Raw genomic sequence first — 23,183 nt, forward strand, 5'->3', positions numbered from 1 at the left:
ATGGGAAAGGAGTGTTTTGAGGAAGGAAATAATCAACATTGGGGACTTCAGTGAACAAAGTGGGGTGAAAATCAACCTCAGACGATTGTGTTTGGTCGTACATTCCAGTTGATTTAAAGTTTCTAGTTTTAGAGTACTTCAGAAAATGTGGTAGGAGGTGTTTAGGAAAGTGTGCACAGAAGACAAACAAGAAAAATGCAAAGGCACTGTTAAAATAGTGGTAGTAATGTCCATGAAGCCTTTACTCATATTGCCACCTCCATACCCGCCTGCTCCATCCCTGTGAAGTAATGAAGTCCATAGACAAGCGAAGAGAAGTGTCTGCCAGAAAAGTTTCCTGAATGATTCTCTCTCCTTGAGCCACCGACTCTAGTATCTAGCAAAAGAAAAGGCCAGAAATACATGTGTTTTAAAATCTTGCTGGGTAAAGCCTACCTTCATTTACCATCTTCCCAGTTGAAAACCATTAAAGTGGAGGAAAAGTATTCAGTATGATTTGTTCCATGTTAGAACAGAAATCAGATCATGCCTAAATCTAAGGTTCTAAATCTGGTAGTGATTCTCCGTTGAAATTACCCACTAGTGAGCTGCCCTTGCTGATGGGGTGGATGAGATTCCTTTGGGAGGCTGCAGCGGAAAACAGATTAAAAACCACGGGTTTAAACGCTTTCATGCTACACAGGTCTCTATTTGCAGGACTTCTGCATTTGGTTGCTTTTTTAAAAGAAAGGTGTTGTTTCCTCGGGTTTTCTCTTAAACTGCTTTCCATCTGTGTTTTACAGAAATATGAAATGATAAAGACAGAAGAAATTCCCAATTTGGAAAATTCTAATTTTTCTACTAAAGTCATAAAAGACATTGCACAGAATATTTTATCATTTTTGAAATCTAATTGTACCAAAGAAGGACATACCTATTGGCTCTTTAAAGGTAAGCTATTAATACTTCTTGAGTGAACAATAATTGATTTGAGTAACTGTTGTAAAATGAGGCTTGTTTTTCTTTCCAGCAAGTGGCAGTGATATAGTGAAGCTCTATGACCTCACTACTCTTTGTGAAGAAACTGAAGACAAATACCAAAATCCATTCACAATGCCAGTGGCCATTCTCTTGTACAAGTGAGTGCTTTAAGAATTTTAGATGAAGAAGTAGCCTTATATAAAGTTTTAAAGCATACAGCCACAGTATCCAAACCAAGGTTTTTAAATGCTTTTAGGTTTTCATAGTAGCGGGAAAGATATAAAATACACATTGTACCAAATACTACTCAGCTTTCTTATGACACAATAGTGTAAACATTTTGGGGGTGGTGGGTAAAGTGTAAAGTTTAATATTTTGTTGTTTCTTACAGCTCTTTGTTGGAAAGAAACAAGAGCACTCCTAGACTTGAGTCTTGCAGACAGTGATGAATGGTGGGCAGTAAAGTTGATATAAACTCTTTTTTTAGGGTTGCTTGCAACATGATGATGAAGAAGAATCAAAATAAGAAACACTATGGAACTATTAGAACGTTGCTTCTTAATTGTCTTAAATTATTGGACAAAAGCAGGCATCCTCAAGTAAGATTAATATTTATGTATTCTCTAAAACAATTCTAGCATTCTAACAGGGAATTGTTACCTAGACAGTAAAGCTTCCCGATTCATATTCTGTAACTGCCCTATTCAGTGTGGTAGTCATTAGCACATGACATGTAGCTGTTGATCACTTAAAATGTGCTTTGTCTGAATTGACATGTGCTGTCAGTGTAAAATACACCCTGAATTTTGAAGGTTGGGTATCTGTACATATTACATGTTGAAATGCAATGGTATATATATTGGATTAAATATATTTAAGTTAATTTCTCAGATTCTACTACTTCTTTTTTTTTTTTTTTTTTTTTTTTTTTTGAGACAGAGTCTCGCTCTATCACCCGGGCTGGAGTGCAGGGGCGCAATCTCTGCTTACTGCAAGCTCCACTTCTTGGGTTCATGCCGTTCTCCTGCCTCAGCCTCCCGAGTAGCTGGGACTACAGGTGCCTGCCACCACGCCTGGCTAATTTTTTGTATTTTTAGTAGAGACGGTGTTTCACTGTGTTAGCCAGGATGGTCTCGATCTCCTGACCTTGTGATCCGCCCACCTTAGCCTCCCAAAGTGCTGGGATTACAGGCATGAGCCACTGTGCCAGGCCTCCACAGATTCTACTTTTTAAATGTAGCTACTAGAAAATTTAAAATTTCGTATGTGACTCATGTTACATTTCTCTTAGACAGCACTGCTCAATAAATTTAGAACTCATGGAATTCTGACAGTAGCGCTCTTAGTTCTTTGTTTTGTTGCTATTAGACCTTGATAACACTTTGTTAATATAAATAGGGTTCACATTCCACACTTAAGGATATTAAAGCATCTCTTAAATAAAAGTTAGTAACATTTGTTTTAAAGAGAGGGGGGAAAAACATCTCTTAAAATATTCCCTCAGTCATGCTCCCCACAATTTTATACCATCCTTACCCTCCGTTGTTTGCTTCATAACTTTATTTTTCACTGTAAGGCTAATGGTTGTATCCTGTTCAAATCAGTAAAGGTATGTAGGATACGCAATTTTTCTTTGAAGAGCCAAAGTAATTTTAATTGTAGCCACATTTGATTTAGAGATAAAGATTATGCTAGAGACCAAACTCAGAAATTTTTTTGAAGAAAAATAGTAAAACATTTTGTTTCTGACTGAAATATCTAATTGCTGACTGAGGTGGCAGTGTATAGTGGAATTTGAGTGGTTTATGTGGATGTTAGAAAATGGTGTTAAGACCATCGTCTGTGATTAAGAACTGATAAATAATAGAATGGGATAAATGATTGTATATAATTCCTAATTTTAAGAGATATGAGAATGGACTTTTCCCTTGTTAATGTAATTTTTTTTTTAGAACCATAGATTGTATAATAAATATTAGTTGCCTATTATAGAGAAACTTGAATTAATTTATAGTTTGTAAGGAAAAATTCTGGTTTCTCACTTGGTATAGGGTGGTATTAATATTTGTTAATATTTTAGATATGACACTCAATACTCAAAAGCTTTTGTTTGTCTCCAGTGAAATTCAGTTGACACCTTTTAAGAGAGAAGGCTCAGGGTGGAGTGATTTCAGGAAATAGGAAATGCGTCAACCTATAAAGATTTTGTGGAGCATACTCAGAGTATTGGTAGCTTTGAACTGGGAACATTTCTGTGTGTGTTACAGTCTATATGGTGGAAAGAGCCTGTGTGCCGACCTCCTTCTAAAATTTGTTAGTATGGTATTAAAATCCACGTATTTTTTTATGACAGTAATTTACACATATTTCTCTCTTTTTCATAAGATTATTGCTTCCGCCAATTACATGCTTTCAGAACTTTTTCAATTGGATGAACCTAAAAAGGAAGAAAATTCAGAATCTCCTTTAAACGAGAATTCTGATGAAAGTTATAGTGAAGAGGAGGAAGAGATGCCCGACAGTGATGAAAATGGATCCTATAGCACCAGCTCTGATCCATCGGATGATAGCAAAGCAGTAGCTATAATCAAGTCCGTTGGAGAACTGTCAGTACCAGAAAAATACAAATCTATTCATCAAATCAGAGTAAGCCTTTAGAATTTATATTAAATTGTTATCAAGGAAACATAATTGTTAATCGAATATAGTTAGCCCTTCAAAAGATACCATTGCTTCAATAAATCTTTCATGGTCCAGCATCTAATAATCATTAGTTTTCTGAATTCTAAAACTTGGCTTTATAGTATTGTTCCACGATAACTGACCCACATTGTACAAGCCTGTAGTGGACAGATGTGTAAACCAGGTGTCTGTCTATTCTTACGTGAAGGATTTTCCTCTCCAGTGACCAGTGTGTAGTCATAGTCTTGTCTCCTTACTAGGGCACTTCTGTCCAGTTTTGGGGTTGCTGGGAAATGACATATATAGGTTGCTTGGTGAACATAGAATTAGGGTAGAGAAGGAGGTGGCTCTTGGAGCTGTGTATGGTGAGATCTGGTACATTATCCCTGTGCTATATAAGACAGTACTTTTTTCATGACTCTGGTAGTCATGTCTGCCGTATTGGACATGTCTCTTCCCTGGAGAGGACCAGACGGATTTCTCCCTGTGTGGGTTGCCCTCCCTGACTGTCCTTCTACCATCAGTGTATCTCCAGGCAGTGTATACCTTTCAACATACCATCTCCCTATGATTAGATCCAGGCCAACCTTAAGAGTTCTGGCTGTTCCCTGAACTGAAATACAGTTGTATTTACAGATAACCTCTTAATTTAAGCACTGAGTGTAACTTTCAGATGGAAACTTTAAGCAAGTTTTTGAGGGGCTATCTCTGTCACCCTAAAACGTTGCCCATCTTTCTGACCTTCACTTGCCCTCTTGGTTTACCATGGTCATGTTGGCTTTTTTTTCTCTCAAAAGCATCAAGATCATGCTCATTGGAGGGCCTTTGTATTTGCTGTTGCTTCTGTTTGGAATGCACCTACCCTAGGTCTGTTCATGGCTGCCTTTTTTAAGGCTTAAGTGTTGACTGAAATGTTGCCTCTTCAGGGAGATGTTCCCTGACCACTCTGGCCAAAGCGTGCTCTACTTTTTTGTCCTTCAGGGAGCCTATCTGTTCCTGAAGTTCTTATTTTTATGTTTGTCTTGCTTCACTAGAATGTAAGTTCCCTGCAGGTACAGACACTCTATCTCCAATGTCTAGAACACATTATGGGTGCTCAGTAAATATTTGACTCAATGACTGCAGGAAAAAGTCATTAACTGTCCATCTAAATTTTAGTTCACTTTCAGCTTGAACTTCCACAGTGGAGTGAAAAAATGTTCTGGTTATAATCACTGATTGCAAAAGTTACATGTATATGGAATACTGCATTGTAACACTAGGCCGTGGACTTAACGGAACAATTAGATAATAATTAAAGATGTAATGAGTGTCACTGTTTTTCACAGATAGCACTTTCTGTCAGTATCTGAAGCACTCAAAAAATGCAGTCTTAGTATTCATATAAACGTGTCTTTAGTTGGCCTTTCCTTATCCTTATTGAATGACTTTGCAGTATGGACAGTCAGCATGAGCTCCAGAGTCCCAGCTCCCCACTCACTCACCGTGTCCTCAGACAAATTGCTAAACTGTCTGTGCTTGCTTCTCTTCTGTGCAATGAGAACAGTCATTCCAACCCCACGGGATTCAGCAAAATGAAATGCTTCACATGTAATATCCTTCTTAGTTGGAGGTTGCTAGCTGGTTTTGCTCCTTAATTAAACAAATAAATTAACAAGAATATTGGTGAAACTTGTTATTTCTAAATTGATGCTAATTGTTAATTGTGTTTTGCCTAGTATCGGTGCTAATTATGAGTGGAGCTGACCTACTAAATGAGGTCTATATTTGTCTAAAATATTACTACTCTAGTTCTTGCTTTTTTGTCATAATAGAATTATATTTAAAATTGTAAGTACTTAAAGCAACATATATGTTGTAAGATCTTTTTAAGCAAGATTTTTGTTGATAATGCTTGCAGTAATTTAATCTTCAACAAAAACAATATGTTGACCTTAATACATTGGTAGTGTATTCATAATTTTACATGTTTGTTCCTCAAGCCCAGTTGTGCATTTCCAGTTTGCCATGACACAGAAGAGCGCTGTAGACTTGTGCTGAGCTATGTTCTAGAGGTAAGTTTAAGTTTAGTCTTCACTGTTTCAGTAAAGTTGGTACTTGATATGCAAATTACACTTGTTTGTTGGTGTCTAAATGTTACTCCAAATTGTGTTCTGCTGCAGTTTTTTTTTTCCTTAAGCATAAACTGATAATCAGATTCATTTTTCCGAAATATTTCAGATCAAACCAAGTTTTTAAAAGTCTGTTTCTGAGATGGAAATTTCTAAATTACTAAATTAAATTACTAAACATATTCAGTAGTCCAGATACTGTCTTATATTTAGTTTTCAGTTGACCTGAAGTTAGGTATATAGTGAATGCTTTTCCTTTTTTTGAAGGGTTTAAAATCTGTCGATAGCAGCATCAAAAAAGAAAGCGACCTCCCAGCAGCTGACCCCAGCACTCCAATCCCGTTAAAATATGAAGACGAATCCACAAGAGGGGGTCCCGAGGGGCTAGAGAAGCAGATGGCCTTGTTTTTGGACAAAAGTAAGTTGAATTGATGTGCAAATAAGGCCTTCAATAGAATAATATACTGGTTCTTTATCAACAGCAGACTTATGTCAATTAAGACATTCATTGCAAGGCATTGAGAAAAGGATATGTGAACTGGAAGTAGGGGTAGTATTGTTTCATTTGAAATATAAAAAGGATATTTTTGATGTTTCATGGACATTTCTAATAAGAACATAAGGAGCATGCATCTTCCCGTTACCCACAGTGAGGAACTAATGCCTCAGCCCGGTGGAGTTCTCAGAAATTGCTGCTTCAGTAAAAGCACTGGAGTGTGTAGGTGCCACAGACTTAGGAGCCCAACTGCCTAACTTCATATCTTGGCTTTGCTAGGGCAAGTTGTTCCACTTCTTTGAGTCACTTTTTATCTCTTTCAAAATAGAAACGATAATAATGGCTTCTTTAAAGGGTTGTTAGAATGATTAAATGGTTAATATATGTAAAGTGCTCAGAACAGTGTACATAATAAGCACTATAGAAGCGTAGGCTGTTGTTACCGCACAGCACTTGAATAAGCTACAAATGTCACTTTTAAATTATCTAGTTTGTTCTTCAGGAATATAACATCATGAAGAACATATGGACTTTGAAGCAGAAGCTGTGAATTTCTTCTTTATTTTAACCTAAGTTGTATTTCTTTTTCCAACCTTATTTATTTCCCCCTTTTAAATCAGTTTCAATTGTTAAAAAAAAAAAAAAGAAAGAAAGAAATGTAGAAAGCCTGTATGTTTGAAATACATTTGAATCACAGTGGAAGAAGTGCTTTCTGGACCCTTCTTTTCCTGAACAAACATGGTGGAGATAGGAGAGGAATAGATTTATTTCCCCAGCATTTATGTAGTCCTGCTTGTATGCCACGCTTCAGCCTACAGGCAGTAAGGAGATCACACCAGGACTTTTGCCATTCTTTTTTTCTGGAATACCTTTTCTGTCTCTTCCTCCTCCTCTGTCTCCCCTGTTGAAAATCCTGCTCAAGCTCAGAATCTCCATGCTTCCCTCTGTTCTCCATCAGAATTACTTGATTCTCTGACCACTTTGTCCTGTGAGCCTGCCTTATGTCAGAGTTCCTGCGTTAAATGGTTTTACACACACATGCACACACAAACAGCTGTGAACAAGAACTTCATCTGACTTAACTTTAGTTTCTCACAATGCCTCTTACTCACAGATGATGCTTATGTCAGCAGAGGAAAGAAATCCATACACACATCAAACCATAATGAAGACTAAGTATCTTTCATCGCCTTGAAAGACTTGGGTTCTAGCTGATTAAAAAAATGAGAAACCTTCAAGCTGGGAGAAGTCGGGGTGTGTTTTTGTTATTTGTGGAGCAAAACGTTCCACAGTATTTTGTTCTTTCTCTGTTAATTACACTTTACATAGTTTGTGGTGGTTTATGTTATCAAGCATAGAGGCCATATAACTTCATGTCACAGTTTCCAGTGCCTGGCACAGTACTTGCCACAAAAATGATCATTTGTTGAGTATAAAGAAGGTAGTGATGGGTTGGACTTTAAATAGAGTATTCCTGATAGAGGAAACAGTAAACTAAGATGGGAGATAGGAAAAACAGGCATCTTTATAGGTGACAAGTAGTATCTTAACATTGGCTGACGGGTAGTAGGATGGACAAGTAGGAAGTGAGACTGAGAAACATGTAACTAGTTTAGGCTAAGTGGGAAGAAACCATTTTCATGTTTGAGGACAGGCTTTCACAATGATCTAAGCTGTGCTTTAGGAAGGTAAACTTTGACAGGTTGACACATAGACTGGAGAAAGGAGACAGGTGTCACTCATGAGGTTAGCTATGTCAGTGACACTGGAAGAGAATGACAGAGTTGCCGATGTCAGGGAAGCAGAAGGCCTCGGAACTCCCAAGTGAGAGTCTTTTAACACAGCCGTTTTACTCCAGTGTATTTAAGCAGTAAAGCATAATATTTACCAGTCTTGTCACAATAGCACCTAAGTCTAGAGTGTTTCTATCAAGAAACAGAAAATATTTTTTGTGCGTGAGACTTACAGTCAAATGTGCTGTCTTTTTTTTTCTCTCCATGTCACAGTGGGCTCCCTTCAGAAGGGCAATTATTCCAGTCAATCTGGAATGATCCCTGGCTCTTGGCAACATAAAATGAAACTTCAGCTGATTCTCAAGTCGTCGAAGGCCTATTATGTTTTGTCTGATGCTGCCATGAGTCTTCAGAAATATGGAAGAGCATTACGATACATTAAATTAGCTTTGCAAAGCCATGGTAAGCCACTGTACATGAATATGTTTAATAGGCCCTGGGAAGGGAGAACAGAGAAGGCATCTGAATCACAGTGGAAGTTTACTCCTGTTTCTGTTGTGTATCTTTATTTTAAAATGACTCTTTCCAATCCTGTGTGTGTTACCTTCTATTTTAGTTTCTGCTCAATGGTTGAACGTCTCTGCTTTGAAATACATGAAGCCGTAATATGTATTATTGGACATAAAATAAACAATAGCTACGGTGGTACAAAGTGTTCTGCTGATAACACAGTGTCTTCATATTTCCTGTGGTCATTAACTGTTTCTGCGTTTGTGTTTTTTCTTCTTCCCGCCCTTTCTAAACAGATACTTATTGCTGCCTCTGCACCAATATGCTTTCCGAAGTGCTGCTGTTTCTCTCTCAATATTTGACACTTTGTGGTGATATCCAACTAATGCTGGCCCAGAATGCAAATAATAGAGCTGCACACCTTGAAGAGTTTCATTACCAAACAAAAGAGGACCAGGAGATCCTGCATAGCCTTCACAGAGAGTCCAGTTGCCAAGGTGTGCCACAGACTTGGACCACGTGGTTCATGGTGGGACTATGCAGTCTAGCTCATGCTTGAGTATTCAGAAAAGGGACAGAAATATTAGAGTTTTGATATTTGCTTTGTATTTATTTATTTATTTATTGAGACGGAGTTTCACTCTTGTTGCCTAAGCTGGAGTGCAATGGTGCAATCTTGGCTCACTGCAACCTCTGCCTCCCGGGTTCAAGCGATTCTCCTGCCTCAGCCTACCAGCTAGCTGGAATTACAGGCATGCGCCACCATGCCTGGCTAATTTTGTATTTTTAGTAGAGACAAGGTTTCTTCGTCTTGGTCAGGCTGGTCTCGTACTCCTGGCCTCAGGTGATCGCCCACCTTGGCCTCCCAAGGTGCTGGGATTATAGGTTTGAGCCACTGTGCCTGGCCTACTGTTTTATTCGTTTCTTAATTTTAAAATTAAACATAATCTTGTGTATTTGTATAAAATGGTTTTTAAGTATTTTATAATTACTGTTTATATAACTAGAACTAACTATAAAGTAAGATATGAAGACAGTTGTGTGTCAACTTTTTTTTTTTTTTTTTTTTTTTTTTTTTGAGACACAGTCTTGCTCTGCTGCCTAGGAGGCTGGAGTGCAGTGGGGCGATCTTGGCTCACTGCAACCTCTACCCACTGGGTTCAAGTGATCCTCCCATCTCAGTCTCCCAAATAGCTGGGACTAGTACATGGGCCACCACACCTGGCTAATTTTTGTATTTTTATTAGAGACAGGGTTTCACCATGTTGCCCCAGACTGGTCTCAAACTCCTCAACTCAAGCGATCCTCCCGCCTTGGCCTCCCAAAGTACTGGGATTACAGGCATGAGCCAATGCGCCTGGCCTTGTGTCAGCTTTTTACACTCTTCTTTTCATGAGGTTCTTCTAGGTAACACTTGTAGGCAGCTAACAAAGCCATGGGTTTCCTTTTGAAAGGTATAACAGTTGATGAAGGTGGTTCATTACCTTCTGGATGATTCCTTGGGGCTGAAATAAAGTGATCATTGTTTTTAACATTGGTTCATAGCCAGCGTCTTACTGAATATGTCGCTGTGTTTGGAATTATCAGGCTTTAAAACTGGGAAATAGAGTAATCTGATCCACAGCAGCGCTATCGCTCCCTCTTACCTCAGCACAGTTGTGTGAGCACGCTGCCATTAAGACAGTGAACGAAGTAAGAGATGAGTCTTCTGAAGGTGCTTCTGTAATGTCTCATGGGGTTGTTTTATTATGCTCTTAAATTGTTATACTAAATATGACTTGATGTTTGTCTTCCAGAGTTTCAGACAACTCACAGCTGGAGGAGTGTACTGGGGGCGAGGGAAAAATGTCTTATTTTCTAGTGTTTTTGCCCTTTCTTCCCCTCTCCGTCTTTCTCAAATAATCATTTTTTTATAGATATAGTAGGAAAGTCCTCAGTGTATTTTTACTACTCCCATCATAGCAATTTCAGTTAAATACTTCTTTTTACTCCAGTTCCCACTTTGATGGCATTTTTAATCTTCTGAGGGCTTCTGTAGCAGCTTCTTCAGTGACTTAAAGTTAATATTGACACATTATTTCAAGAACTATTTCCATTAATTAAAAAATAACAACTTTGTATTAGTGGACAACTTTAGGTCTGCCCTAATAAACAAGCGTACCTGGGAAAACCTGGATCACAGGAATTGTGTGATATTCATAGTCAGGAAAATATTTTTATCCAACATTAATATCCCAAGAAATGTAATTTTATAAATAAATAGATCTTTATTATGAAACTTAAATATTGTTGTATTGATTGAATCTTAGTATACTTATACCGTATTGCATTTTTTATTACTTAAAATTTAGAATCTCAGGTTCATGTAGATACTGAGGAAGAAGGAATCACATGACTCGCATTGATGTATCCCTTTTTTCTTTTCAGGATTTGCATGGGCAACTGATTTGTCTACAGACTTAGAAAGTCAACTTTCTGTTAGTTGTAAATGTTACGAGGCTGCTAATGAAATCTTGCAATTTAGTGACTTGAAAAGCCAAAATCCAGAACACTATGTACAAGTATTGAAGAGAATGGGTAACATTAGAAATGAAATTGGAGTGTTTTACATGAATCAGGCGGCAGCATTGCAGAGTGAGAGAGTAGGTGAGTATTTCTTTAGATTCCTCTCTTTATTGCCTGTTCTCTTAGAAAATTATGCTAATTTTGTATGAGTTAAGCAAAGAACTGTGGCACTTGATTTTATGTCATAAAGAGGTGCTTTGTTAGAGAACCTCTTATTATTCTTAAGAAATAGAATTAGGAAAACATGATTTTTCCCTTGGAATTAATTATTTCAATGTTCTTCATTCTCACTTTTGTACTCAGTCCATCTGATCAATTTAGAAGCAAATGGGACATCCAATCATGTGCCAGGCTGTATGTTGGATACGGAACTGGCTAAAATATGGTCCTCTCTTCATGTTGGGAAGCTGGATAGGAACACAAAGAACACTGTGGATGAGTACAGATGAAGTATAATGGGAGACTGGGGAAAGAAGACATAAGGTCATAAGTTAGAGGGATTTTGGGAAAGTGTCATTGAGCAGGGTGGTGCGGGGTGTGTAGTGTCAGCTGGCAAATGTGAGGAAAGGAGGGTGCTCCAGACCGAAGAGGCGGCGTTAGGAAGAAGCCAGGGATCTCAGAGGGTGCAAGTGTACGTTTAGAGGGAGCAAGAGGCCTGTGTGAGGAAGATGTGGGATAGTGGGTAAGTAAGATGCGGGATGGCGTAGTAAGATGTGGGATGGTGTAAGTAGGATGTGGGAGTAAGATGTGAGATGGTGAATCATTTGGGCCCATGTTGAATTTGAGTTCACTATGGAACGTGTATGTGAAAAGTCAGTTTGAAGTGTGCTAAGAGCTGTAGGGCTATCGAGATAGACTGAGGCCTTTCATTTAAAGGGAATAGTTGGAGCTGTGAGAATAGACGGGAACATAAAGGCTGGTCACAGGGAGAGAACAGAAAGGGGCTGAGGTAGGACTGAGGTCAGCAGGTTGGCTGAGCATCTGTGGGCCTTTGGTTTTGGTTTTTGGTTTTGTTTGTTTGTTTGTTTTTGTTTTTGTTTTTTAAGAGACAGGGTCTTACTCGGTCGCCCAGGCTAGACTGCAATGGCATGATCATAGCTTGCCGCAGCCTCGAACTCCTTGGCTCAAGCAATCCTCTCACCTCAGCCTCCCAAGCAATTTTTAAAAATTTTTTTAGAGATGAAATCTTGCTATGTTGCCCAAGCTGATCTCGGACTCCTGGCCTCAGGCAGTCCTCATGCTTTGACTTCCCAAAGTTCTGGGATTACAGGCATGAGCCACTGCACCCAGCCTGTGTGCCTGTTGATCTGTGAATAATGCTTGGCACTTAGGGATACAGATGTTGCCCTCAAAGAGTTCCTTGCTAGTGGGAGAACCTGTGCATTTAAGGTGCATCTGGAGGGACAGTCAGTGAGGGAATTTGGGAAGTGGTCGTCAGGAAGCTAGGGAAATTGGATATAACACAGGCTGTAATCTCTTCAAACTCCATGGGAACCACGCTTTTGGATCTTCACAAAATGACACTTTGCTCAGATGTTTTTCTTTGCTTATTTGAATATCATTTGGTTAATAGTGAAGAGGGTTATGCTTAAGTGTTGTACAGTAGACCCCACTTACCCTTGGAGGATGCATTCCAAGATCCCCAGTGGATGCCTGAAACTGGAGAGTTCTTCTGTGCTTTTTCGTGTACATACATGCTGTGATGAAGTTTAATTTACAAATTAGGCAAGTAAAAGATTAACAGCATTTACAACAGTATGGCAGCATCATTACTCTGGTGCTTTGGGACATTATTAAGTCAAAATAAGGGTTACTTGTACAAAAGCACAGCGATATCATAACAGTCGATCGGATACCCCAGACAGCTACTAAGTGACTAATGGGCAGGCCAGGCATACAGCATGAATGTGCTGGACAAAGGGATGGTTCCCACCCTGGGTGAGGCGGAGCAGGATGGTGAGAGACTTCATCAAGCTGTATTAGTCAGCTGGGGCTGCTGTAATGAAATATCATAGACTAGATGACGTCAATGAGAAATTTACTGTCTCATATCCATCCATAAGGTGGCAGCAAGGTTGGATTCCTCTCATGCTTCTCCCTTGGCTTGCAGATAACCGCCTTGTCACTGTGTCCACACAGGGCTTTCTCTCTGTGCATACCCCTGGAGTCCCTCCCTCTTTTTAAAAGGACACCAGTCATACCGGATTAGGATCCCACTCTTACAGTCTCATTTAACCTTAATTACATCTTTAAAGGACCTGTCCTAAATGTAGTCAGATTCTAAGGAACTAGGGGTTAGGGCTTCAGCATATGAACTCTGAGGGACACGTTTACCTTCATGTAACAGGCATGGTGAGAGCAATGAGCCGTGGTTGACTGCAGATGACTGGCTCGCCACCACACTCCTGTCACTGCCGTCCTCCTCTTAAGACAGTGCTAGGGTTTACACTGATGTCTGCTTACACAGTTGTTTTCTTTCTTTCTCTGTAAAGTGAGCAAATCTGTGTCTGCTGCCGAGCAACAGTTGTGGAAAAAAAGCTTTTCTTGTTTTGAAAAGGGAATTCACAACTTTGAGTCAATTGAGGATGCCACAAATGCCGCCCTTTTATTATGTAACACGGGAAGACTCATGCGAATTTGTGCACAGGCGCACTGTGGTGCAGGTGATGAATTTAAACGTGAATTTTCACCAGAAGAAGGCTTATATTATAATAAGGTAACACATTTGCTTACATGTTGGGCCTCATCCATTCATACCTGTCATTTATTTACATTTTTCCATTGTTTCACTAAAGTATTACAAAACTAAAAATAATTAAACTCTGCTAATGGCACAAGACTAGACAGATCATGAAAACACTTGGAACCTGGCCTAAGACTAGTAAGAATTGAGTATTGAAGATGACATGTGGAATTGGGAGGGAAAAGATGATTCTGCAAATTGTTTGTACAACGAGCATGAATATCAAATGGATTAAAGATTGACATGGAGAAAGTGAAACTGTAAAAGTACTAGAAGAAAATATAGGTAGAGGCTTATATGATAGGTTATGGAAGGACTTTCCCAGCATGGCACAGTAAGCAGAAATCCTGGGTAAAAGTTGAATAAACTCATGTGTGAAAATAAAGTTCTAAAAATGCACAAATGTATAAAAAAGATCTAAAAATGCTGTCTTATTTTGGCATTATAATATTTTTAGTGGAGATGAGGTTTCGCCATGTTGACCAGGCTGGTCTCAAACTCCTGGCCTCAACATTGAGTTTTATTTATTAGATTGCCAAATTTTATGACAAATGATCACACCCACTGTTGCAGAGGGTCCAAGGATATGAGCACTCATATAATGGAGTGATTGAAGCCATTTAAATGACATTAGTGAAGAATGTTGGTGGCATAATAAATTTTTAAATGAGTGACCATTTTTGATTTTCTTTTTAAAATTTATATATACACAGAAAAGAGTGAATAAATAAACACCAGAAATGTAGAAATTATTGCTGGGATATTAAGTGTGGTTTTGTTTTTGGTTTCAATATAATGGCCATGTATTTGAGGATTGGGGTAACAAGGTAGGAGGAGATACTTCTTTTTACAGTAAAATTTGGCATGTTTTAAATCTAATGTATTAGTTATAGAAACTAATTTTCATTTAGAAAGAAAAAAAAAAAAGGAAACAAGTGCATCCTCATGCTCAGCCTGAGTCAGAAAGCAGCACCACGGATCGGCTTCTTATAGCCTTGAGATGGGAACACAGTGGTCTTCAGTCTACTCAGAATAACTTTCTTCATTGAAATATTTTCACTGACTTATTTTTTCATTTTTGCTCATAATATTGCCCATTGATAAATCATCCCCAAATTAAATTAACATCTGGGTAGTTATGAAGTACGTTTTATTTTAATGCAGTATTGGTATATGTTTAAGCTGAGTCAGAAATGCACACTGCTTTCTCCTTTGCAGGCTATTGATTACTATTTGAAAGCGCTGAGGTCATTGGGAACACGAGACATACACCCAGCTGTTTGGGATTCAGTGAACTGGGAATTGTCCACTACTTACTTTACTATGGCAACTCTACAGCAAGATTATGCTCCATTGTCTAGAAAAGCTCAGGAGCAGGTGATAATATTTGCTGGATTATAAAATAAGTTCTCATTCTCATTCCCTTGTTTAACAAATATTTAGCATCTCTTGTCTTTTCCAGAATAAGCAGTATTTAAACGTTTTAAAAACTCCTACAGTCAGATTACGAGCTTGTTTTTTTCTCCCCCCTTAAAAAAACTAAACAAACAGATTGAAAAAGAAGTCAGTGAGGCCATGATGAAGTCCCTGAAATACTGCGATGTGGATTCCATGTCTGCTCGGCAGCCCCTTTGTCAGTATCGAGCTGCAACCATCCATCACAGGCTGGCCTCCATGTACCACAGCTGTCTGAGGAATCAGGTATTGTCAGTCCAAGTTAAGTACAGTGCCACATCAGTTGAGAAGTGTTCTGGGTGCTTTTGTTTTTGTTTTTTTAACATGGTCCATGGTCATATATATATATATATATTTTTTTTTTTTTTTTTTTTTTTTTTTTGAGACAGAGTCTCGCTCTGTCACCCAGGCTGGAGTGCAGTGGCTGGATCTCAGCTCACTGCAAGCTCCGCCTCCCGGGTTTACGCCATTCTCCTGCCTCAGCCTCCCAGGTAGCTGGGACTACAGGCGCCCGCCACCTCGCCCAGGTAGTTTTTTTTTTTGTATTTTTTAGTAGAGAGGGGGTTTCACCGTGTTAGCCAGAATGGTCTCGATCTCCTGACCTCGTGATCCACCCATCTCGGCCTCCCAAAGTGCTGGGATTACAGGCTTGAGCCACCGCGCCCGGCCAAGTCATATATATTTTAAATGCAATCTGTGTTAATTAGCTACTTTAGAAAAACTTGTAGTGTAGCTGGTTTTCCCTCTCACCAAAAATCTATACTGTGTATTTTTTTCTACTCTACTTGATTGGGTCTTAGTTTGTGAACTTACCTATTTGCCTGGGTGTGTTACTTCGGTTTTTTAAAATGTAGGTAGGCTTTATAGTAATGGTTCAGTGCCAATTTTACAGTACTAGTCTCCCATCTTTTATTGTAAAATAGAGCATATATATGAAAATACAGGAAGGGCACAGTGGCTCACACCTGTCATCCCAGCACTTTAGGAGGCTGAGGCAGGTGGATCACCTGAGGTCAGGAGTTCGAGACCAGCCTGACCAACGTGGAGAATAAAAATACAAAATTAGCCAGGTGTGGTGGCGCATGCCTGTAATGCCCGCTACTCAGGAGGCTGAGGCAGGAGAATCGCTTGAACCTGGGAGGCAGAGGTTGTGGTGAGCCGAGATCACACCATTGCACTCCAGCCCGGGCAACAAGAGCAAAACTCCATCTCAAAAAAAAAAAAGAAAGAAAAAAAAAATACATGTGGAACATACGTACAGTTTACAGAATAAAAGGAAACCCCTGTGTCCCTTGTCTGGAGGTTGAGGAATAGAGGAATCCTCCGGAGTGCCCCGTATGCCCCTCCCTGGTGTGTCTTCCTTGCCGTCCAAAAATTAGCCAAGCAGTAGTGGCGGGTGCCTGCAATCCCAGCAACTCGGTAGGCTGAGGCAGGAGAGTTGCTTGAGTTCAGGAGGCGGAGAGGTTGCAGCGAGCCAAGATTGCACCACCGGACCTCCAGGTGAACTGCTGTCCGAAAATTTCTGCTGTGTCTGTGCCTTTTTTGTGCTGTGCCACTTAAATGGTATGTCTACATTGTGCTCTGTGGTGAGCATGGGAAAACGAATCTGCTGTTGGTGTTCTGTGGCTTACTGCCTTTCACTTAACATCATGTTTTTGAGATACATCTGTGTTAGCACAGGTAGCTATTCATTTTCTCAGCTCAGTAGTCATTAAATGACTATATCGTAGCTTGTTTATCTAGTCTATGATTACTGAATTTTGGGATTATTCCAGTTTGATGCTATTAGAAATAATGAATACCAACAGTATTGTACATTAATCCTGCTGCCCAGATCCCTGTGTCTCTGAGAATTATCCGAGGCCTAGGATAAAGGCGCCTGCCTTCAGAGAGATTGCTTGGCTTCTGCTACACGTCTCAGGCCTGTAGTTTCTCAGTGGTGTTTTTTGTTTGTTTTGTTGATCTTTCTCCCCTGCAAGGTGAGACTACTTACCTTACATGAGTTTACTTCTGGGTTGCCCTTATCCTGAAAAGTATCATCTTTTGAGATACAGCTTAAACTGGAGAAGATTTTTTTTTTTTTTTTTGGAGACAGGGTCTCACTCTGTTGCCCAGACTGGAGTGCAGTGGCACGATCCTCGCTCACTGCAACCTCCGCCTCGCAGGCCTCCCCACTCTTTTGCATATAGATATCTAGTTGTCCCAGCACCATTTGCTGAAAGACTATTCCTCTGCTGAATCGTCTGGGCACCCTTAAGCTTGCTTTTGCCCTCAGGATATTAGGTCATCTGGGGAAACCTGAATTTTGGTTGAGGACTTCCTAAGGCGAAGTGGAAAGAAATCTTCTCCAGTTCATACCTGTAATCCCAGCACTTTGGGAGGCCAAGGCGGGCGGATCATTTGAGGTCAGGAATTCGAGACCAGCCCGGCCAACATGGCAAAACCCCATCTCTACGAAAAAATACAAAAATTAGCCAAGCAGTAGTGGCGGGTGCCTGCAATCCCAGCAACTCGGTAGGCTGAGGCAGGAGAGTTGCTTGAGTTCAGGAGGCGGAGAGGTTGCAGCGAGCCAAGATTGCACCACTGGACCTCCAGCGTGGGCGACAGAGCGAGACCCTGTCTCAAAAACAAAAAGAAAGGAAATGGATTAAGACCTCAATATAAAAGCTAAAACTAATAAGACCTAGTAAGACCCACAGTGGGGGAAAAATAACTAAGCAGCACTTAATGAAGCCTGAAGTAGTTACCGTGAAGGATTTGTTTGTTTTGGTTTGGTTCTAGGTTGGTGACGAACACCTCAGGAAACAACACCGGGTGCTGGCCGATCTTCATTACAGCAAGGCCGCAAAGCTATTTCAGCTGCTCAAAGATGCTCCCTGCGAGCTGCTGAGAGTACAGCTGGAGAGAGTAGCGTTTGCTGAGTTTCAGATGACCAGTAAGTCTTACTTCTCATTTCTCAGATATGTATGCACTGGCTTAGTGCTGGATTGTCTTAGAGTAAGGCAGGCCTGTGAATCTAAATCATACTGTTTTCTTTTTAATTTGCCCCATAGTTAATGACTTTGGGAAGGGAGGGGGAGAAATCTCTACACTTTTTGAAGTACTTTTTAAAACTTAGAGAAATGTATTAGATTATGTTCAGTGACTAGAAATATTGAGATGTGTCCCATGACCCCTTATTTGGAAAAAAAATTGACAAATTAATTTAGACAGTTAAAGATTTCAATCAGCCAGGCACGGTGGCTCACGCCTGTAATCCAAGCAATTTGGGAGGCTGAGGTGGGCAGATCACCTGAGGTCAGGAGTTCAAGACCAACCTGGCCAACATTGTGAAACCCCGTCTCTACTAAAATTACAAAAATTGGCCGTGTGTGGTGGTGCAGGCCTGTAGTCCCAGCTACTGAGGAGGTTGAGGTGGGAGAATGACTTGAACCCAGGAGGTGGAGCTTGCAGTGAGCCAAGATCATGCCACTACACTCCAGCCTGGGCGACAGAGCGAGACTGTGTGTCAAAAAAAAAAACAAGAAAAAAAAACCAAAGATTTAAATCGGCATGAAAAATTTGGGGATGGAGAGGCAACAGTAAAGGAGTAGTGGGCCATATCGAACCCTTTAAACATAGAACTGACCCTTGGATTGTGGTTCCAGAACAGATACTACTGTAGAGCCTGACCAAGGTAAAGGTAAGTCGGGAGATAGAGAAGGGTGAAAGTGAGAATGCTTTCTTATGTTATTTTCCATGGCATGGAGTAAGCAGATACTTCAACCACTTAATGATTTTTTCCTAAGTTCTCCCCCTCTCTCTCTTGCTCACCTGTTCTCCTCTCTCACAGAGGAGTCTTTTGAGAAATATCTCCTGTGTGGTCAAGAAGCAAGAAACAATTATTTGAAGTGCAGCAGTTCATTTAGTTTTCCAGCCTTGTGTAAAGTCAGATTAACACTTTAAATCTGTATGACTTAGTTTACACAGGCACACAGTAGCCCTGGAAGGGTGTATAAGAAACTGGTAACGTGTTCCCTTTGGGGAGGAAACCTGCAAGGCCAGGAGGAGGGATTTCACTGCATACCCATTTGGACCTTGTAAATTTGGGGAATGTATTACCTATCTAAAACAGTTTCTAAAAATGGTTTTTACTAAAATTAATTTTTTGTTGGCATATAATGCATGGCTAGATGTGTGGGACAGTCACCAGAATTAACAGTAGCTCTTGATGTGGGGAAGGTCTGGGGAGAGTGATCTTCAGTTTTCACTTGCACCTTTGAATATTCTGCCTTGTTTGAATTCCTTAGAATGATCAAGATCTTTTTTGTTGTTGGGGTTTTTTGTTTTTGGTTTTTTGTTTTTGAGACAGAGTCTTAACTCTGTCACCTAGGCTGGAATGCAGTGGCATGGTCATGGCTCACTGCAGCCTTGACCATCTGGGCTCTAGTGATCCTCAGCCTCCCAAGTAGCTGAGACCACAGGCGCTAATTTTTGAAAAATCTTTTGTAGAGACAGGGTCTCACTATGTTATAAGCCCAGGCTGGTCTCAAACTCCTGAGCTCAAGCGATACTCCTGCCTCAGCCTCCCAAAGTGCTGGAAGATACTGGAACAATTTGCTAAGATGATAAACGTGTTTAATTCCCTCCTTTAAATGTTTTACTACTATGAGTACTTTAGAAAGTAATGTAAATATTTTAGAGGGTTTTGTTAGCCAGGTTTGTGGGTTTTGTAAGCCAAGTTAATAAATGCTCTAGGTTGTGACACCTTTTATTCTATCTTATTTTACCCAGTTTTTTTTTTTTTTCCTAGTACATAGGATTCAGATCTCCCTTCCTAATGTCTATATTGTCTGGTCCTTGCCCCAATGACACTTTCATACATAATCAATAGCTTGTCTTCCAGATGCCAAATCTATGCTGAAATCACATTGACCCATCGATTTTAAAGATAATAAGTTGTTTAGAAAGTGTGGGATTATGCTTTAAAGGAAGAAGGCAACAGTTACTGTCTCTCACCACCTGCAGAGTTGGGGAGTCCCCAAGACCACTTGCACTTCTCACACTAACTGGAGGTTTGTCAGCAGTCTCCAGGACCACCCTCGGGTTTGAGAATTTGCTGAAGGACTCACAGAACTCACTGAAAGCTGTTCTGCTTACAGCTACAATTTCTCACATTGAAAGGATGTACATTAAAATGAGCCAAGGGAAGAGGCTCGGAAGGCAGAGTTGTAGAGAGTTCTAAGTGCCGAGCTCCCAGTTCCTCTGCCGCTGGAGTTACAGATAGTGCTAACTCACCCCGGCAGTGACATGTGACAGTGCTCACCAAGTGTATAAATCACTGCATGTACAACTGGGGAAGCTCATCCAAGCCTTGGTGTCCAGAGTTTTCATTGGAACTTGGTCACATAGACATGGTTGACTGCCATGTGGCTGATCTTTGTCTCCAGTGCCTCCAGAGGTTGAGCTGTTACCCTGGGGCCCAAAGCCCCCACAGTAAATCCCATTGTTAGGCTATCCATTGTGACCCAAGCCCCCTGCCAGGTAAACAGAGGCATTCTTACTGGGCAGGACATTTCAAGGACTTAGTGATTACCTTCTAGGAGCCAAGGACAAAGACCAAACCTCTCTTTGTACAAGATGAATCCTCTACTGCACACCACCGCGCACATGATTGAGTTCTAGGAGAACAGGAGCAAAGGTGTGTTGTGGTGTCTGATAACTGTAGAAAAATTGTATTCAGAAGGCTCTAGAATAAAACAAAACCTTTTTCATCTGGTCTGACTTCCTGCCTTTGAACAGAAATGTAAGAAACTATTTTACAGGTATGACTGCTGATAGTAAGTGCTTATGTGACTTGACCATACAGCTGGTAAATTGTGAGGTGGGCCTCGAGCCCCAGACTCTTTTCCACTGGTCCCTTCTCCTAAGGCTCCTGTTCTGAAAAAGTGGCCTATCTTGACAAAACCAAATGGTGAGGCAGGGAAGCAATGATTATTTATTGCTTTGTTCAGACTTAGTATTTTTCTCAAGGGAATATTATTAAACAGAAGTTGGATTTAGAAGAATTAAGATTCTCTTTAGCTTCCTTTATAGCATTTTGAAAGTCTGAATTTTCATTAATACATTAACATTAGATGGGTTTCTAGATTTATATTAAAGAAATGAACATTTTGTATTTAACACTTTAGGTCAGAATAGCAATGTTGGAAAGTTGAAAACACTATCTGGGGCTCTTGATATAATGGTGAGAACCGAGCACGCATTCCAGCTGATCCAGAAGGAGCTTGTAGAAGAATTTGGCCAGGTAAATGGAGGAAATGACTGTCTTTGGATTTTGTTTGTCTTAAACTACATGGTGAATGTACATAGTGGGCATATTATGTGTGTGAGTATGTGTATGTTTTATGTGTGTGTATATATATACACACATGTACATATGTATGCTGTGTGCTGAAACATTTTAACAGTGATTTGTTATATTTGCCTAGTAGAATTATTCATCTCCTTTCTTTAATTTGCAAGTATTTTAAAATATTTTTAAGAGTATATCTCAACAAGACCATAGTTAGCAAATTATAAAGTCTCGAGTTTTTTGTTGCTGTTGGTGGGAATTTGTTTTATGTTTTAAAAGAAAAGGCCCCTGCCCTCCTTTGTAATTTCCATTAAAATGCCTGGGAGCAGTTGAATGGTGACTGGGCCTAAGCAGGCTCCTCAGGAAGGAATTTCTCGTTTTCTGGGCATTCCAGCATTCGTGTTACCTTCTACTGTTGTAAGAGCTTCCTGAAGGCCCCATGGTGCACCCACCTATTGCTCTTCTAGCCCTGCTTGGTCAAATCCTGTGTGGTACCGTACATTTCCGTGTTGTGTCTAATGTTGCAAAGTCAGGATTAATTTCTTCTACAAAAGTGCCTATGTGGGCTGAGACATTTTAATTACGTGTTTTAGTCTATCAGAATGATCATAGGTGTGCTTTCTGTTTGTTTGTTTAGGTTTAAACATTTGTTAGATTAATGAAACTGCAGTTGCATCACTTGATACGGTATGAAACTACAGCTGTTGGGTAGCTCCAGGAAAATAACTTGTTGTTGTTTTTAGCCTAAGAGTGGTGACGCTGCTCCAGCTGCTGATGCTTCTCCTAGTCTCAATCGAGAAGAAGTGATGAAACTCCTCAGTATATTTGAGTCTCGGTTGTCATTTCTTCTCCTTCAGTCCATTAAACTGCTATCTTCAACTAAAAAGAAAACAAGGTAAATTAAGTGGATATTTGTAGGAATTTCTTTCCCAGCACCCTACCTATAAAAATATTCTCTACTAACATAAAGGAAAAATAGTGGCCAGACACATTGGCTCACAGCTGTAATCCCAGCACTTTGGGAGGCCGAGGCAGGCAGATCACTTGAGTTGAGGAGTTCGAGACCAGCCTGGCCAACATGGTGAAACTCCCATCTCTACCAAAAATACAAAAACTAACTGGTGTGGTGGCGTGCGCCTGTTAATCGTAGCCACTGGGAAGGCTGAGGCACGAGAATTGCTTGAACCCAGGAGGCAGAGGTTGCAGTGAGCTGAAATCACACCACTGCACTCCAGCCTAGGCAACAGAGTGAGACTCTGTCTCAAAAAAAAAAAAAAAAAAGAAGGAAAGAACAGATAGTATTCTGTCTTGTCTTCTATGTGGATAGTTCAGAATTTTACGTGGTGTTCCTTCTTGACTTGTTAAACTAGGTAAGAACTCTCTCCATGAAGCCTTCTATGTATTGAAATTACAAAAAGAAAGACATCTTGCTGCCTAAGGGCAAATACTCTGTTGTTAACGTTTTCCCTGAGGGAGATGAGTAACCCTGGAATGAAGATCTGTGTTTCTAGTGACACTTCTGAATGTTGTGATTAATGGAGAGCCTGGACTGGAGTTTTGATGCTCAGGGCCAAGTGCAGAGTAGAGGACAGAA

General features: G+C 40.1%; 1 protein-coding gene across 7 annotated transcripts in view; it reads left to right on the top strand.

Annotated features, from left to right (window-relative positions):
- The window catches only part of EDRF1 (erythroid differentiation regulatory factor 1), a 45,902-nt gene that overhangs the window by 13,419 nt on the left and 9,300 nt on the right, over positions 1-23,183 (top strand). For 5 of the 7 annotated variants that reach the window (XM_074003055.1, XM_005566703.4, XM_074003056.1 and 2 more), the window contains 15 exons: positions 783-930; positions 1,010-1,118; positions 1,448-1,559; positions 3,346-3,606; positions 5,625-5,696; positions 6,021-6,171; positions 8,256-8,444; positions 8,789-8,989; positions 10,920-11,138; positions 13,550-13,773; positions 15,019-15,177; positions 15,352-15,501; positions 18,037-18,190; positions 21,426-21,541; positions 22,333-22,484. In XM_074003055.1, coding sequence (XP_073859156.1) covers positions 783-930; positions 1,010-1,118; positions 1,448-1,559; positions 3,346-3,606; positions 5,625-5,696; positions 6,021-6,171; positions 8,256-8,444; positions 8,789-8,989; positions 10,920-11,138; positions 13,550-13,773; positions 15,019-15,177; positions 15,352-15,501; positions 18,037-18,190; positions 21,426-21,541; positions 22,333-22,484 — 2,417 coding nt within the window. The remainder of the gene's footprint in view (positions 1-782; positions 931-1,009; positions 1,119-1,447; positions 1,560-3,345; positions 3,607-5,624; positions 5,697-6,020; positions 6,172-8,255; positions 8,445-8,788; positions 8,990-10,919; positions 11,139-13,549; positions 13,774-15,018; positions 15,178-15,351; positions 15,502-18,036; positions 18,191-21,425; positions 21,542-22,332; positions 22,485-23,183) is intronic. The other 2 variants (XR_012418260.1, XR_012418262.1) reach the window with 1 other exon arrangement.

Source organism: Macaca fascicularis, chromosome 9 (genome assembly GCF_037993035.2).
Source record: "Macaca fascicularis isolate 582-1 chromosome 9, T2T-MFA8v1.1".
Classification (NCBI taxonomy): Eukaryota; Metazoa; Chordata; class Mammalia; order Primates; family Cercopithecidae; genus Macaca; species Macaca fascicularis.